The sequence below is a fragment of the Nannobrachium achirus genome, assembly GCF_963921795.1.
Source record: "Nannobrachium achirus genome assembly, chromosome: 15".
Classification (NCBI taxonomy): domain Eukaryota; kingdom Metazoa; phylum Chordata; class Actinopteri; order Myctophiformes; family Myctophidae; genus Nannobrachium; species Nannobrachium achirus.
In genome coordinates, this window is record NC_137822.1 from 24,342,880 (window position 1) to 24,358,806 (window position 15,927).

Sequence of the window (15,927 nt, forward strand, 5' to 3'; positions counted from 1 at the left end):
CTGACTTTGACCCCAACATTCGTTCTGTTGACACACGCACAAACACAGTAAAACGTGAATACATATGCACACACACATACTATAGAGCTAATCTCTCGCCGCAGACGTTTGTGCCTGTGTGTGTTTATGACCTACTTGGAATACTTAAAGAGAGAGCGACACAGATGAAGCATTCCTATAAACAAAAGCATTTCTCAGCTCTAACGGCTGTTGCCATATACGCAAGCAAACACTTCGGCATATGAACACTAAAGCCTGATCTACAAGCCCACAGTGTGTCGCACACGCAACGCACTGTGAGCTTGTAGATCGGCTATTTTCGGTCACGCAACACCATCACACAAGGAAGTATAACTCAGGCTTTACTCACTTCCACAGACAGACACACACACACATGATCTAAAAGAACCCCTGGGGGCTAGATGAAAGAGGTATGGTTTTGATTTAGCAGAAGAGATTGTCTTGTTGATTGCTGAAATAATCACGTCGGAATCCACTTTTGCGCTGCAGGTTTCGGCATACCTCCCTGCATGGGACCAGGCCTGCAGACAGCTGTGCCTTGTTAACTTTTGAAGAGTTAGTCAGCAACAACGCTATAAATGACTACAGTGAAATACTATGGCCTGATCCATATAGCATATACAGCATAATCCTGGTTCTGCATGAGAAAGTCACGCTCCTCCTGCCCAGGTTCTTTTCGTCACGGAGGGAGTTCCTGGAAGCTCAGCCTGCGGATTACCGCTAGACTGTAACGCGACACAGAGGGCACCATTGAACCCCCCCCTGAGCCCCACTCTGAACCTTCACCTCTGATCCCACACACGTGAGTGTGAGATGCTGTCGCCACGGTAACCCCTGTCAACATAAAGGTGTGTGGCAAGGTCTGGTGTCCATGACGACCGCTTTGAGGTTGTCACAGACCGTCTGGTCATGTGTATAATGACGCTGTTTGCAAAGAGGGTTAGGTTTAAGGTGGATACAATGTGATGACTATGCCTGTATCCATGTAGAGGTTTTGCCCATCTTTCTCTCTTACCCAGGGGCGTCACAGAAAAGTGGGACTGAGTTACTAGGGCCCAAGGTGGAGGGGGTGGAGGGGCCCTAGTAACTTTAGCTATTGAAAAATAGCAGATATACAAGCTCACAGCGCGAGTGCCGCGCTGCGAGCTTGTAGATCTGCTATTTTCGAAACGTCGTGAAAATGTGTCCCTGGAACTAAATATTTTGAGATGGGGGATCCGTGACCAAATACATATCATCTTGGGGGTCCTTGACATGAAAAAGTTTGAGCACCACTGACATGGAAACATAGGTTTCTTGCACACATTTTCAAATTTTTTCAAAAATGGCAGATCTACAAGCTCGCTTGTATATCTGCTATTTTTCAATAGTTAACATTCATGAGGGGGGGCCCACAGTGAATCCTTGTTCCCAGGGCCCCAGAATTTGGTCTGACGCCCCTGCTCTTACCGGTCCTGTCTGCCTGTCTGGAGCCCGCTGGGTCAAAAGATCCTTTGTTTTTGTGGTGAGAGAGGCCGTCATCCATCATGCGTCACGCTTCCCACCAAACGGCTCCTCAGGCATAATAAAGACTATAGGCTCTCAGAAGCTCCTCCACGCCGACTCACCTACACTTACAGCTAACTCAGAGCAGCTGGAGTCTGTTAGCAGCTCAAACCTGAAGCATTAGCAGACGGTTAAATCAGGGAAATGGCTGATATGAAGTACTAAAATGCTCAATCTCAGATGGATCTCGGTGAACACGCTCGGCTGGCTGTGAGTTCTGCCGGTACTCCACTGTGAGGTCAGAGTGTTGTGGGGCTGTTTTGGTAACACAACGGCGACAGATCGGCTTTTTAAGGGTCTGTGTAATCCCCAGTCTAAGCTGTGTATATGGATGGTCTCCCATGGAACATAGCTGTAATATGCTCCAGGATATTAAAAACACAGACCTCACGCCAAGTCTCTGTTTTTGCAGCCCCCTGTTTGGCAGATCTCTTACATTGTACCAGCGTGCAGTTGGCATGACTCAGTCAAATCCAAACCATATTCTATTTCAATAGAATCTTGCTGAATAATGAAATATTTATTTGTATTTTATATTATGCTTTAAAATTACGCATTACTGTACGGGATAACATTACAGAGTTGGAGCAACAGTTTCCATGTTAACTTTCATTTGACATGATTTGAGTTATAACTGTTACTACTAGAGTATACAGTAACTGTGTAAGTAATACTTTGGATTGCTGTCTCATTAAATATTTGCCTCTTTGCCGTTTGGCTTTTAAACAAACACAAGTCTTTACAGAGCAAAAACCTCTTCAAGGTCACAATGCGATGTGATGTGAGCTTGTATATCAGCTATTTGGGCTATTTATCGTACAATGATGTATATAAGGTATAAAAGGTTAATTGAGAAAAGCTTTGGAGTCTTAATGCTCTCTGGATTAACCCCCCATGTTGTCATTTGGCACAGCATCACACAGAATGAATGTCTTTTATGTTTATATGCCGGCTGTATACATTCTATCTTTACAAGTCGGTGGGGAATTTCAGACTATGTTTATAGCATAACTTGTTAAATGATCTAGCATGAAATATATGCTATGTTTTGCGCTATGTGGGAATCCAAATTGGACAATGATGCCATACGTACATACATGGTCCACATTTAACAACCAGGAAAGTATATGTTTTTCTTTCTGTACACATGGTCTTCATGTGCAATTGTAAGTATAGATTTAACAACAGATATTTATATGCTCCAGCAGGCTGCCATAACTCGGAACATTAGGAGCTATTATTTGTTTGCATTGCGGCCACTTTGTCTCATTTTAGAATCAGTCTGAATTTCACAAAGTTAGCAGCCTTATTACCACAGTGACCATAGTTGACGCACTGCATCAGAAGGTGGTTTCTGGTTTGATAGCCTTCCCACAGCCAGCTGCATGCCCGTGCTCTGGCCTCCAGTTCCCTAATTAGACACCTGTTGTATGAGAAAGTGACATGACAGACATAACATGCCAATGGCAATGCTACGATCATGTGCTGTAGGAAATGTCAGTGCCAGCAGCGAGTACTAGAGCACTGCCCACACTGTGGTCAACCACACGTTTAATTTGAAGCATATAATTCAAAAATGTGTAGTTTGTGGAAGTATATTTGGGGAACAGCAGCTTCCCTTAACACTGTCTGGACTCGTGAACTCCATTTGGAATTGCAGCTGTATGCTGGAGGAACATATTTAGTTTGTGAAAATATCACTTTGATCCAAGTTTCTAATTAATAGAGACTGTGTGGGACAGGCTACACGAGTGCAATAATTGTTATAAAGAGCTTGTATGTTTTTTTCTTTTGTAGATACATATAGTTTATCCCCCCGACAAGGCAGATGGCTGCCCACCCTCGATCCTGGTTTTGCTCGAGGTTTCTTCCCGTCAAAGGGGTGTTTTTCCTTACCACTGTTTGCTCAAACATAGGGCCTCTGCCCTCTGGTCTATATGTAAAGTGTCTTAATACAACGTGTGATTTGGCACTATTATAATTGAATTGAATCACATTTTGTTTTAGACAGGCCAGTGTCTGTAGCGACGGGAAATCGAGTGAGGGCAGAGTCCAGAGAAAGACATGAAACATAGGTCTCGAGCTGGGAATCGAACAAGGAATGTTGCAATTATGTGGTTGACGTGCGATCCGGTCAGCTACTGGTGCACACCAGTATGTCTAACAACACAGACCTCAATGTCTCTTTTCTGTGTGGTCACTGGGCCAGTTTGAGTCTGGTTACAGTAGCTGGTGTTTTCAGAGACGTAATTACCGTGAGCGCAGTGGCTCACTGAAGTGTTCTGTCTCACCTCGGTGAAACTCGCCGACCCGACCCTCAGCATGGTCATGATTCTTCGTTTGCCCTTCTCTGGCATGCGTGAACCTTGACCCTCTCTAGGGGGACGAGTGGGGTCCCGGCCCGGGGTGTCCTGCCACGTGGAGGGCAGTCACGGGGTCAAGGGGCGAAAGGAAAAACCTCAGCTCCCTCAGAGGAAGGTGACGTGGAGTTGACCTCTAAGGCTTTGTTCAGACTGCAGTCAAATCTGATTTGTTCCTCGAATCTGATCTTTGGTGCAGTGTTTATTCGCAAGTGATCAGATTGGATCTACCGGTTTGTATTCGCATGCGGGACACGGTCAATAATGATTTTAACGATTCCGGTTCCTCAGCGATTGCCATTGACATGTTGTGAGCTTGTAGACCTGCTATTGATCGCAACACTGACCAGCACCAAAGTGAAGCGACGAGAAAATAATTTTCAGATTTGAATGCACTATATCACAATATCTCTCTATGTGACGCCTTGAGGTGTCACAGTTTTACTGTCTTATGATTAGACTATAAAAGAACTGTCCAATGGATTAGACTCCATAATCCATTGGTTCTCAACCTGTGGGCTGGGGCCCACTGGTGGGCCTTGAGGATATTGCAAGTGGGCCCCCAAATAATTGGCAAGTGACTACGCTTTTAATAATGTAACACACATATTAAAACAAATGATGTACAAAAAGGTAGTTTCTTTAAAACCTTGTAAAATGAGTTTTCCTTGTGATACTACTACACAGGTCCATTGATCCAACCCCCACAATTGATTAATAGATCACAGTGGTAGCTAAGTACATTTACTTAATTACTGTACTTAAGTAGAAGTTTGAGATATTTGTACTTTACTCGAGTATTTCCAATTTCCAGTACTTCTACTCCACTACATCTCGAATCCAAATATTGTACTTTTACTCCACTACAATTATTTGAAAACTTTAGTTACTGGATACTTTGATTTTGATTATAATTACAAAACATACATTAACCACTTCAGCCCTACTTACATTTCGGCCATTTGAAAATAGCCGATCTACAAGCTCACAAGCTCACAATATGACGCATTGTGAACTTCTAGATCGGCTATTTTCAAAAGATTTGTATACATTTCTGCATAATGAGCACCTTTACTTTTGGTACCTGAAGTACATTTTGATGCCAATACGTTTGGTCTTTTACTCAAGTACATTTTGAATTCCGGACTTCAACTTGTAACAGAGTACACGTCTACATTTCAGTATTGATACTTTTACTTAAGTACAACATTAGAGTACTTTTTCCACCACTGATATAGATCATTGAAATAAACATGCTCTTAAAGTGCACGTGGCGCACCCATCTGACCACTTGGCGCGGCAGCCGAACGAAATAATAAGGGCCGTTTAAACCGTTCCTCGTTTTGTTGTAGACCATCTGGAAAGCCCTCGAGGACCCCCGGACCCCACTTTGAGAACCAGCGGCCTAATAATCCTAAAGGGGAGGAGTCATTATCACACACACGCACACACACACATGCACACAAACACGGACACACACGCATGCACGCACGCACGCACACACACACACACACACACACACACACACACACACACACACACACACGCTCGCGCGCGTGCGTACACACATGCACACAGACAGACAGACACACACACACACACACACACACACACACACACTAGTGGAGTAATTCAAGATGTTAAATGAGGTGATTTGCATTATTAACATGTCTGGCAAAAACATGTAACGTGCCCCTGGGTGCTCATGTGTGTGTGAACAGCACGTGCGTGTGTGCATTAGAGAGAGAGAGAGAGAGAGAGAGAGACACACACACACACGCGCACGCACGCACGCACGCACGCACGCACGCACGCACGCACACACACACACACACACACACACACACACACACACACACACACACACACACACACCCCCACACACACACACACACACACACACACACACACACACACACACACACTACCAGGGCTGTCATAGGGAGGCTGTGTGCAGTGTGAGGCAACAGGATGGAGCAAAACCACATCCATATGATGGAGGCTCCTACACCCCCACCCAACCAACCCCTAATCCCTAACCAACTCTCACTAACACACTCGCTTCATGTTTAGGAAAGAGGTTTTAGGGCAACGTGGAGTCTGAGGTTCTCCAGACAGCCTTGGCCCCCAACCTCGGGTCTGAACTCTGAATAGTGGCAGTCTACCTCAGCAGCACTATGTCAATATGGTTGCTGTCGGGCAAGAAACCTTGTATCTCCATATTTCAACTTTTCACTTGTTTTCGTAAAATTAATGCCCTACATTGTCGCACTTGAGTGTCTTCGACATACAAGGTTTCCACTGGACAGCGACGATATTATGAAGATTGATTGGGATCTGGATGAGCATTTTATTATGTTTTGACCCCCTCTCTGCCTTTTCCACAGGGCGCTGCCGGTCCGCATGGCAACCCGGGCCGACCTGGCCCACCTGGGCTCAAGGTATGTTCCACATATGAGTGTCTTTAAAGAGAGCCAGGCAGTCCCCGTGGCTTTTCCAGTCATCAAACCTTCCAATTGTTTATGTACCCGTCTGGGCCTTTGGTTTAACAGGCGGCTCAAGTTGTTCTTTTGCTTGTAACCCCAAATGACATGATGTTTTCAGCAAGTCCCAAGTAAGATGGACCCTGCATAAAGGCTGATAAGAGTAATATAACTTTATGCTTTTAGAATGAGGGTCATCTCGATTCACATCTGGCAAACGTAACGCTATACAACAGCTATATTGAAGTGATGCATCACTTTAGCATGTGTGCTGCCTCACCACTCAACCCCCAGCGACCATATTCTGGTGGAAACATTAGCCAAACATAGCAGATATACAAGTTCATGCGTTGTCAGCATGTAGATCAGTCCAAGTACAGTTACAAGTACAAGGACAGGACAAGTAAAAAGTAGACCCAACTCAGGTCCAATTTACTAAGTCTAGAGGGTTTAAAGGGGTTAACATATCCGAGTGCATCTCTCCATTCCGACATGTCTCCTTTCCGACATGTCTCCATTCCGACACTAACCCTATCTCTTACCCTAACCCTAACCTTAACCTCTATGGAAGGCTAGCCTATGGAAGTGTTGCCACTCCGACAATAAGAAGTCACTGTCGGAGTGGCGACATGTCGGAATTGAGAGCGCCCCCCAACATGTCCATATTTAGCTATATATTTTTAACCACTTTCAACCTGGCATCCCCATTTTAGCCATGTCATTATAGGGACGAAAGTCAGTATTTCATACATCTAAATATGATTATGTAAATACAGGGCTCAAGAGGTTAAGGAGAGGCAGACTAAAATGTCTATTTAGGGAAAATACATCACGTCATTAACACTCCATTCAGTGCACCGAGCATGCATGCAGCCATGCACGCGTGAGTATTCTTAAGGATGCGCGTGTATTATGTAGAAAACATTAAACAGGATGCATGCATATATGCTGGATATCGTCTCTGTCGGGCAAAAACCTCATATTCCAAAACAGTTACTTATCAGGATTCAAATTCAAAAGTACCAAAAGTAGCAGATCAACAAGCTCAAAATGTGTTGCTTTGCGCCACATTTCGAGCTTGTAGATCTGGTACTTTTGACGCTTAGTCTTTTGTATGACGTTGTAGTATGATCAATAGGGCATTAATTTATGACAAACAATGGAAACATGAGTTAAACGCATAAAACAGGATGCAGGTGTATATCGTCGTTGTCGGGCAGAAACCTTGTATCTCCAAATTTCAAAATTGTACGTTTGTAGATCGGCTGTTTTCACTTGTTTAAATCGTTCTTAAAATGATGAATGCAAAACGAAGAGTTTTGGACCTACACGTTTTCTACCCGACAACGATGATATGTATAAAACATTAACTGTAAAAGAGGATGCATGTGTTTACAAACTGTAAAGCATGAAGCAGGATGCATGCGTATAAAACATAAAAGGATGCATTTTGTATATGTATAAAACAGGATGCATGCAGTACAGTACTGTATAGTGTATGCACGCTTACATAAAACAGGAGGATCAGTGACGCAGCTGGAAGTTTCCACTGAGTGAGGACAGGCGACCAGGGGAATTCAAAGTGATTTATCAGAGGTTCAGGGAAACACGTCAGGAGATGGAAACCGAGAACCCCAAATAAAACCGCCTCATTTTAATGCGTGAACAGGGAATGACCCTGCCCAAGACAAATCCTCTGGGTTTCTCATTTGATTTCCTTCAGTGAATGTATACTTCAGCATTCATCCTCCACCATCCGGTAATGAGGAGCATCACCTATATTTAAGGATTGTAATAAAAAGTCCTTAATACACACATTTTTAAGCTGCGGTATAATCACACTGCTCAGCCCAACATGTCTTCTTCACCAAAACCCTACATTCCCTGGTTGCAAAAAAACTAAACATGACTACTGTTTTTATCTGCACAACTGGTATAATAAATATAACTGTCTTATTTGATCACTTATTATGTAACCTCGCCCACCAGCCTGGTGTTTGTTCACAACAGGCCGTTTGGTTTCCGCCTAAAGCGCGGAAACCACTAGAAGAAGCGGCGTCGCTTTGATTTGGTTCCCTCCGTTTGTTTCCCCAATCTCTATTAAAATGCTCGAGTTGCCTAGTGTAGTATTTCCAGTCGCTACGAGTTGGACTAAAAGATGCATATACCAAACACATTTTTCAAAAGCAAAACTACTCCGCATCAAGGACTTTATTAGGTAGGCCATAAAAGTATGTCCTTGAGCGCAGGGGAATTATTTTGGGTTAAAACTGTTTCCGGTGGATAGTTCCGGCCAAATTGTAGTCCTTTGAGTACTACAGTGAAGTGATCCCAGACTACTTATTTATTATGTAATCTGGATGTCCTGTTTGGGAGGTACTATTAGCAATAGCAATATACCGGTATGCCCCAAATTCACAGACAGATTCAAAGATCTGAATAATGAATTGGTTTGCCGTTTAATTATTTTATGGGGAAAAAAAGTAAATGACCTTGTGGCCTGAGCCAAGATCTATTTAATAACAAGCTCAATCGCTTTGGCAACACTGACAGCCCTTTATTCTTGTAAAAGCACTTAGCACTTGATGATGTCAGCTTATTTGTACACAACACTGAGCTTAACAAAGAATGATAATGGAGCACTGTTGATGGAAAGACATGGAATGACCGTTAGAGAAAACATCTGTATCCACTGGCTCATTGAACACATAGAACTTTACCAGAGGTGTAGTGAATAGCCAATCTTCTTAAATGTCTTTTTCCTATTGATTTAAAACCAGTAAGACTCCCTAATCGGGCGATTAGATAAGCGACCGTCAGGACATAAAGATTGTAGCTCTTAACTCGCTCTTAATAGGTGTCCTTTGTCAGAATCCATGTTTTTGTTTGGATATTGTTTATTACGAGCGCAACCGATGGGTCGGGAGAAGTAGAACAGTTTTTTTCGCCAGCGGAGAATATGAAAAAACAATAACATCCTAGCACTGTTTCATGCCGTTTCAGCCTATGGTCGTTACCAGGCTTTTCTCTTTGCAGATGAGTAAGCCTGGCTACGCGAGGCTAGGTCCTGCCCCATTGTCTGGGTAACACTGGTAACACTGAGTGAACTGCTTCTGTAGGGCAGGTGTGTTGAGGGAATTATTCCCAAAGCGTTTGATGTCCAGGGGCGCGCTTTCATCATGGATAAATGAAGCAAAGTTGTAAACAGCAGGAGTCCAGGGGGAGGGAGGGAGGCAGAGCTGTGTGTGTCTGGTGTTTCATTTCCGACATGCAGCTTTGATGTGCAGTAGCCCAGGTATTGTTCCCTCCTGACGGCGGAGCGCAGTGTGTTTCATAGGAGGAACCCTCCACCTCATACCGCGGAACACTGACTCCCTGATTATCCAACAGCACTCTGACAGCCACCGAGGGTTCCGCTGTCAGTGCTTCCTTTCTTGTCGTCTCTCAGTCAGTGGCGTCAGTTCAGCAAAAGCTAAGGTATGGCAACATGACTGGCGTCTTGCTCGCACGAAGGCGCGCGTGCAAGACACCAGTCATGTTGCCATACCTTAGCAACAGGCATGATGAATTTATTACCCTTTATTGTTTCCCCTGTAGCCAAGCAATTGACGCCTCTGCTCTCAGTTTAACCACTTAAACCCTATGCATTGTCTGACGACAAATAGTGAAGATATCTACCGGCTTACAAAGCAATGCACTGTGAGCTTGAAAATATATAATTTCATGTTTTAGGTTTTTTGCTAACCTAACCCTAACCCTAACCCTAACCCATAATGACATACCCAAAATATGTACACCAAGTTGGAAGTGGTTAATTGGCAGGTGGAAATAAGTCAGTTAATTCTAAGACAATAAGATAATTTGCCTTAGTCAAGATTGAGATCATTTTCATCATAATGTATTTTTGTGTGTTTTTGTTTAGGGGAGAAAAGGAGACCCAGGCATGTCTCCTGGACAAGCACCTAAAGGAGAGAAGGTATCATTTTGCTCCTCTCTATGGCAATCTGGCACCCTCATTTTTGCATACACTCTATAGTTGTTATCATTAGAGACGGTGAATCAGTATCTGCTGCTATTCTATTTTAAGCATGACACTTTGACCATAAACATGTTACTATGATTAAAAATAACAAAGACACAAAAAACTAAGATTATCGATATTGACTCAATGGCCTGTTTTGGCCGTAGCCCATTTTAATTATTGGTACTGGTTATTTTCAGTCATTTCTGTGTATATTTATTTGTCGAACAGCAGCTTTTGTTTACAAAGCTCAAAGGGCAAGCAGAGATGTAATCTTGTTCCAATGTTCATAATTAAATCGTTAATCGCAATTATTTATATGACAATTCATCGTCAACTACAAGTTCGTGCCAGGCCTAATTGTGTTCTAGCAGATGTTGACAGTATTGTTCTGTCTTCCAGGGAGACTCAGGAATGATTGGCCCGGTTGGACTGCTGGGCCAAGAAGGTCGAAAGGTAAGAACAAACACTTCCTTTCTTCTTCTTCTTCTTCTTCTTCTTCTCCCGAGCTTCTCCGATTGTCTTTTCCTCCAAACTGTTCCTTGTACCATAACAATAAGACTGTTCCGGGGCCAAGCCAGAACATTGTGCTGATATCTGCAGAATATATGTATGAGATCACGGAATCTCCCTGCCAATTGTGACAAAATGAGACCATATGAGCAGGCCCAGGAATAAGACAGCTCTGCATTACATAATCCCCTGCATAAGTGTGCATGTGACCATTTGCGTGCGTGCGTGCGTGCGTGCGTGCGTGCGTGCGTGCGTGCGTGCGTGCGTGCGTGCGTGCGTGTGTGTGTGTGTGTGCGTGCATGTGTCTGCCATTACATGATCTTCTCGATGTCTTTCCGTTTTGGCTCAGTAGTTAAATTTACTTTAGTCTGACTGGCCAGTTCAGTGTAATTTGCTGCAACTATTGTCTTTCACTGCAATGAAGCCATAGCTCTCTCTCTCTCTCTCTCTCTCTCTCTCTCTCTCTCTCTCTCTCTCTCTCTCTCTCTCTCTCTCTCTCTCTCTGTCTCTCTCTCTCTCTGCTGTTCTTTCTGCCGTGCTCACCACTTCTTCCATCTGTGTCAGCTGGATAGCGGAGGAGTGGGAGCTGCATGGAGAAGGATGGGGGTGGGAGAGTACGATGAAATCATACACTTCTTGGTTATTAGCGTGGTACAGATTAGAGACTCATCTAGAATGATTCACGCTTCTAGGAAAGAGAACTTGGACAGAGGCTGTTTTGAACATGACTGGACCAGAGAGCATAGTCCCTTGGGAGAGCTGTAAATGAAGTGTGTCATGTGTGCACATGCACACTTATGCACATGTGTTGCACTCAAGTCACAGTCATGTTTGTGTTTCATACGTAAGCAGTGGTTTTCTGTGGCTGTATTCTTACTGCCAGTGGTTGATGAACATAAATTTACTAAGGAGATAGTGAATATTATTGAATAATACAGAAAAAAAGTAGAGAAATGATCAGCTAAAGATTCAAGATTGACATTGTTACATGGTGTTTTACATGGCAGTTCTGGCTTCTCAGACATTGTAGCAGCAATGATAATAAAAGGTTGTCTAAGTTGGTCTTACCCCACTTGAGGTGGTGGTAAGGTGCTGTGTGCTAGTACAGGTTCATATTCCTAAAGTTATACATTACTATTTACCTGTATGTCTGTGTAGTTTGCGTGCCCCTAGCCAGTCAAACGACAGCCACGAATAACAATTGTAACCATGGCAGAATTTAGTACTGTCCAAAGGCGGCAGCAAGTATTTTCACTTGCTTGTCTGCTATAACAACCGGAGGCATGACTTTGTCTGCCAAATACTTATTAGCAAATGTGTTTCCATCTCTGACCACAGAGTACAGTACCCCTCCTGTCCGCCATTTTTCAGAAGTGGAAAATGTCTTACGGCCGGCTTGATTGCGTCATACAGTATACATGTACTGTACGATCACTTTGCCAACTAGTAGTTGCAGCTGCTGTTACTGTTGCTGTTACTGCAGTTAGACAATCACCCGATCGATACAACGTATTATCTGTTAGTGACTACCTGAAGCTTTCAGGTAGTCTCTTCTGTTGTTGAATGCAGTTGTCACCCTCTTTCATAACCAATCTGTCTGAGAACTGTGAGCATCTGTGTGGGAACTGTGAACGTGACAACCCATTATAGCTACAGTGGTCTTATGTGAAAAAGACTGACGCCTCATACACAGTATACAGGAGCGTGAGCTCCATCCATGCTGATGGCTTTAACAAAAACCTCTGATAAAATGCTTGGATGAACACATAGAGCAATGATCCGTTTGGCAAGTGCTCCCTTGGGCCATCGTTGAAATAAACGTTTTTACTCTGGTGCAAAGAAATTGTCCCAAAACAGGATGCAACATAAATAGAATACACACAATGACATCAGAGCACACTCTTTTATGCTACGGTATATTGACCATAAATAAAATGTAATAAATAAATTATATAGCACCTTTATCCAAGGTGCTTTGCAATGATTATTGCACTACATTCACCCACTCACATACACATTCATAAACCGATGGCGGAGGAAACCATTCAAGGCACCAACCTGCTCATCGGGAGCAATTAGGGGTTCAGTGTCTTGCTCAAGGACACTTCGACACTAACTCTGGGGGAGCCTGGGATGGAACTGGGAACCTTCAACTTGTCCTAAATTAATACTATACAGTACACATACTAAACACAATATAGCTGTTCATTCATATACCGGTACATCACTGGTTCTCAATGTGAGGTCCGGAACGAAGAGCTAAATGATTGATAGACAGAAACCAATAGTGTCTGTAACTCTTAACAGTGTACAAATGGACCCTTAATGGATCCACGTGGTTCCATTTATACACTCTTACAGTTAAATTAACAATAAGGATTTTACAGTGTAGGTTGATGTACCAGAGATAAAAACCTGTCTATCTGGGGGTTGAGAATCACAGGTATACATTATGTTACAAATGAGCCATCCGCAGATTAAATCAAATAAGCCAAAGGCGGAATTGATTGCACATGTAAACAGAGAACAGATAGGTTGTGTGTATGTATACAATTGAACAGAGGTGTAAAGTGCTTCTGCATGTTTCCATCCCTCACAGTGCTGTGTAACAGTATGTCAGGCCAGAGCTGGATGAGTGCCCTAAGCCAAACATGTGGCTCTTGTTAAGTCTCTCTCTCTCTCTCTCTGTCTCTCGGTGACACACACACACACACACACACACACACACACACACACACACACACACACACACACACACACACACACACACACACACACACACACACACACACACACACACACACACACGCACGCTCAATGGAAAATGTAAGGCTCATGGAAAATTATTGAGAACCTACTTTTCTCAGCAAGCGAGTATTGGCATTGGCAGTGCAAGAATCGGAAGGCCAAGAAACGTGATGTGTGAATTCAAGCCATATAAGTGTAAATGTCCAGGAAGGACTGGCTGAGGGGTCATCAACCAGAAGGCCAAGCCAAAAAGCACAGGTAGTCGACCTAATGGGCAGAGGAAACATTTAGGTGTTCCTGCAAACCCCAAATACGTCTAAAGGTTTGGAGCAAGGCGCCAGCCCAACCGGTACAAAGCCAGCTGCTGCCGATTCATTTGATCTGCATACAGATAGGGACAGAACAGTAAATAATACATTCTCAATTACAATGTACTTAAAAATGAAACAATGTTGGATTGAGTCAACGTGGTCTGCATCTAGAAACATTGATATGTAATTTTTTGCAGGCGGTCAAACTGCCTCTAGTGGTGCTCACGTGGTGTTCATGTGGTTTATGATAATATATTCTACATCCTTGTATGATTTTGACATGAAGTTGGCTCCTGAAACAGTGTGACAGTGTATTTTATTTTTACAACAGCCTTTTATCCTATGCTGACAGTAGTACCATGGCCATCCACAAGGGGCACACAAGAGAGAAAAGCTTTGCACCTACATCGTTTTTGCTTGGCTATAGACCCATCCATTTCTCAGAGGCACAGCGACAAGTCAGGTCAGTTAAAGTTAGGTTCAAATTAGTTTCAATGTTGAGAGATTAATACAAATGTACACGTATATACTCTATATGGATCACCTCACACACACACCACTACACCCTCTACCTACTCTACCTCTAACTCTCATTATTTCCTTCTCTGTCTTCTGTTATTCTCTCCTTTTCACTCTTTTTCAAGCACTGTTTCTCTCAACGTCTCCAGGCTCTCATTCACTCTCCCACTTCAGTCTCTCTTTCTCAATCTCTCTCCCACTCTGGTACTCAAGAGTCTCTTAGAATAGACTCCCACTCTCACGACATGGAGGTCATCCCCATGGTAACCTCCGTAACACACAGTGACATCACCAGATCATGCCAAAGGTATTGGTCAGTGCACCACAGATGATGACTAGGGGAAACTTGTAAAATCTTAACCACAGGGTGTCAGGGTGCTTACTGTCCACATACTCAGACACTTAATAACCATTTTCCTCGTGTTCTGCACAAAATGAAAGACATTGTACCTTGTTCTTCAGTTGTGTTTTAGATACGCGTGTTATTTCAAAGTGTGTGGTTCATTTGAAGCGTAATAGTTCCTTAATTATGGTCTTACTGTAAATGTATGAGCAATGCATGGCATGGTTTTACTTATCGTGTCATTGGTTCTCAACATCGGGTTTTGGGACCACCAGGGGTCCAATTGGAGCCTTATACAATAGGTCTGTAACTGTGAGAGTGTACAAATGGAACCAAACGCAGTATTTGGACCTATGGGTCCATCACATAGAGTTATAATAAGAATAGAGAGGACACCAGATATCCCCGCCCGTCCACTTGCATTGAGTTGCTCACCCAGCGCATGAGGCGTTTTCACCCCTCCTTCCGGCTAGTAAAACCGTGACGTAGTGGGTCTACTGTGACGCGTTTTGCGTCATAGTTTGTGTTCATGGACGCGCTTTCATGAACGAGCACTTCCGGTATGAACGCGCGTCAATACAAAGAAGCCTAGACGCGCGTTCATGTGAGTAGACCCAACTGCAGTACCTCAAAACGGCCACCATGTCCATTTGGTTTCAGGGCGCCCCCAGGGTTCTGGGGGCTTGGTCCATCACTCTCAGAGAAAAAAACAAACCAATTGTAGCAAATGGTGGTCTGTGTTCGAATGCATATCAAGCTGGGGGTCCTTGAAATGGAAAGGGCTGAGAATCACTGGCCTATGTACCACCTGCATGGGAATCGAACCAAATATATACCGCTAGGCCAAGAGGGCTTTGAGATAATTAGTGTTTAATATTAATAGCAAAAACATGCGCTGGGATATTCTTTCCTATCATAATTGTCGGGCAAAAACCTTGTATCTCCAAGTTTCAAATGTGTTCTACAAGCAAACAATGTATGCTTTGTGTACTTCATTGTGTGCTTGTAGGTCGGCTATTTTCACTAGCTTAAATCATTTTTAAAATGATGAACAGTTTTGGAC

The 15,927-nt window shown here is 43.4% G+C and overlaps 1 protein-coding gene across 1 annotated transcript in view; it reads left to right on the top strand.

Moving 5' to 3' along the window:
• The window catches only part of LOC308300050 (uncharacterized protein), a gene marked incomplete at both ends in the record, with an annotated part of 131,748 nt that overhangs the window by 32,488 nt on the left and 83,333 nt on the right, over positions 1-15,927 (top strand). Inside the window, 3 exons of the mRNA XM_080743815.1 lie at positions 6,314-6,367; positions 10,332-10,385; positions 10,833-10,886. Coding sequence (XP_080599941.1) covers positions 6,314-6,367; positions 10,332-10,385; positions 10,833-10,886 — 162 coding nt within the window. The remainder of the gene's footprint in view (positions 1-6,313; positions 6,368-10,331; positions 10,386-10,832; positions 10,887-15,927) is intronic.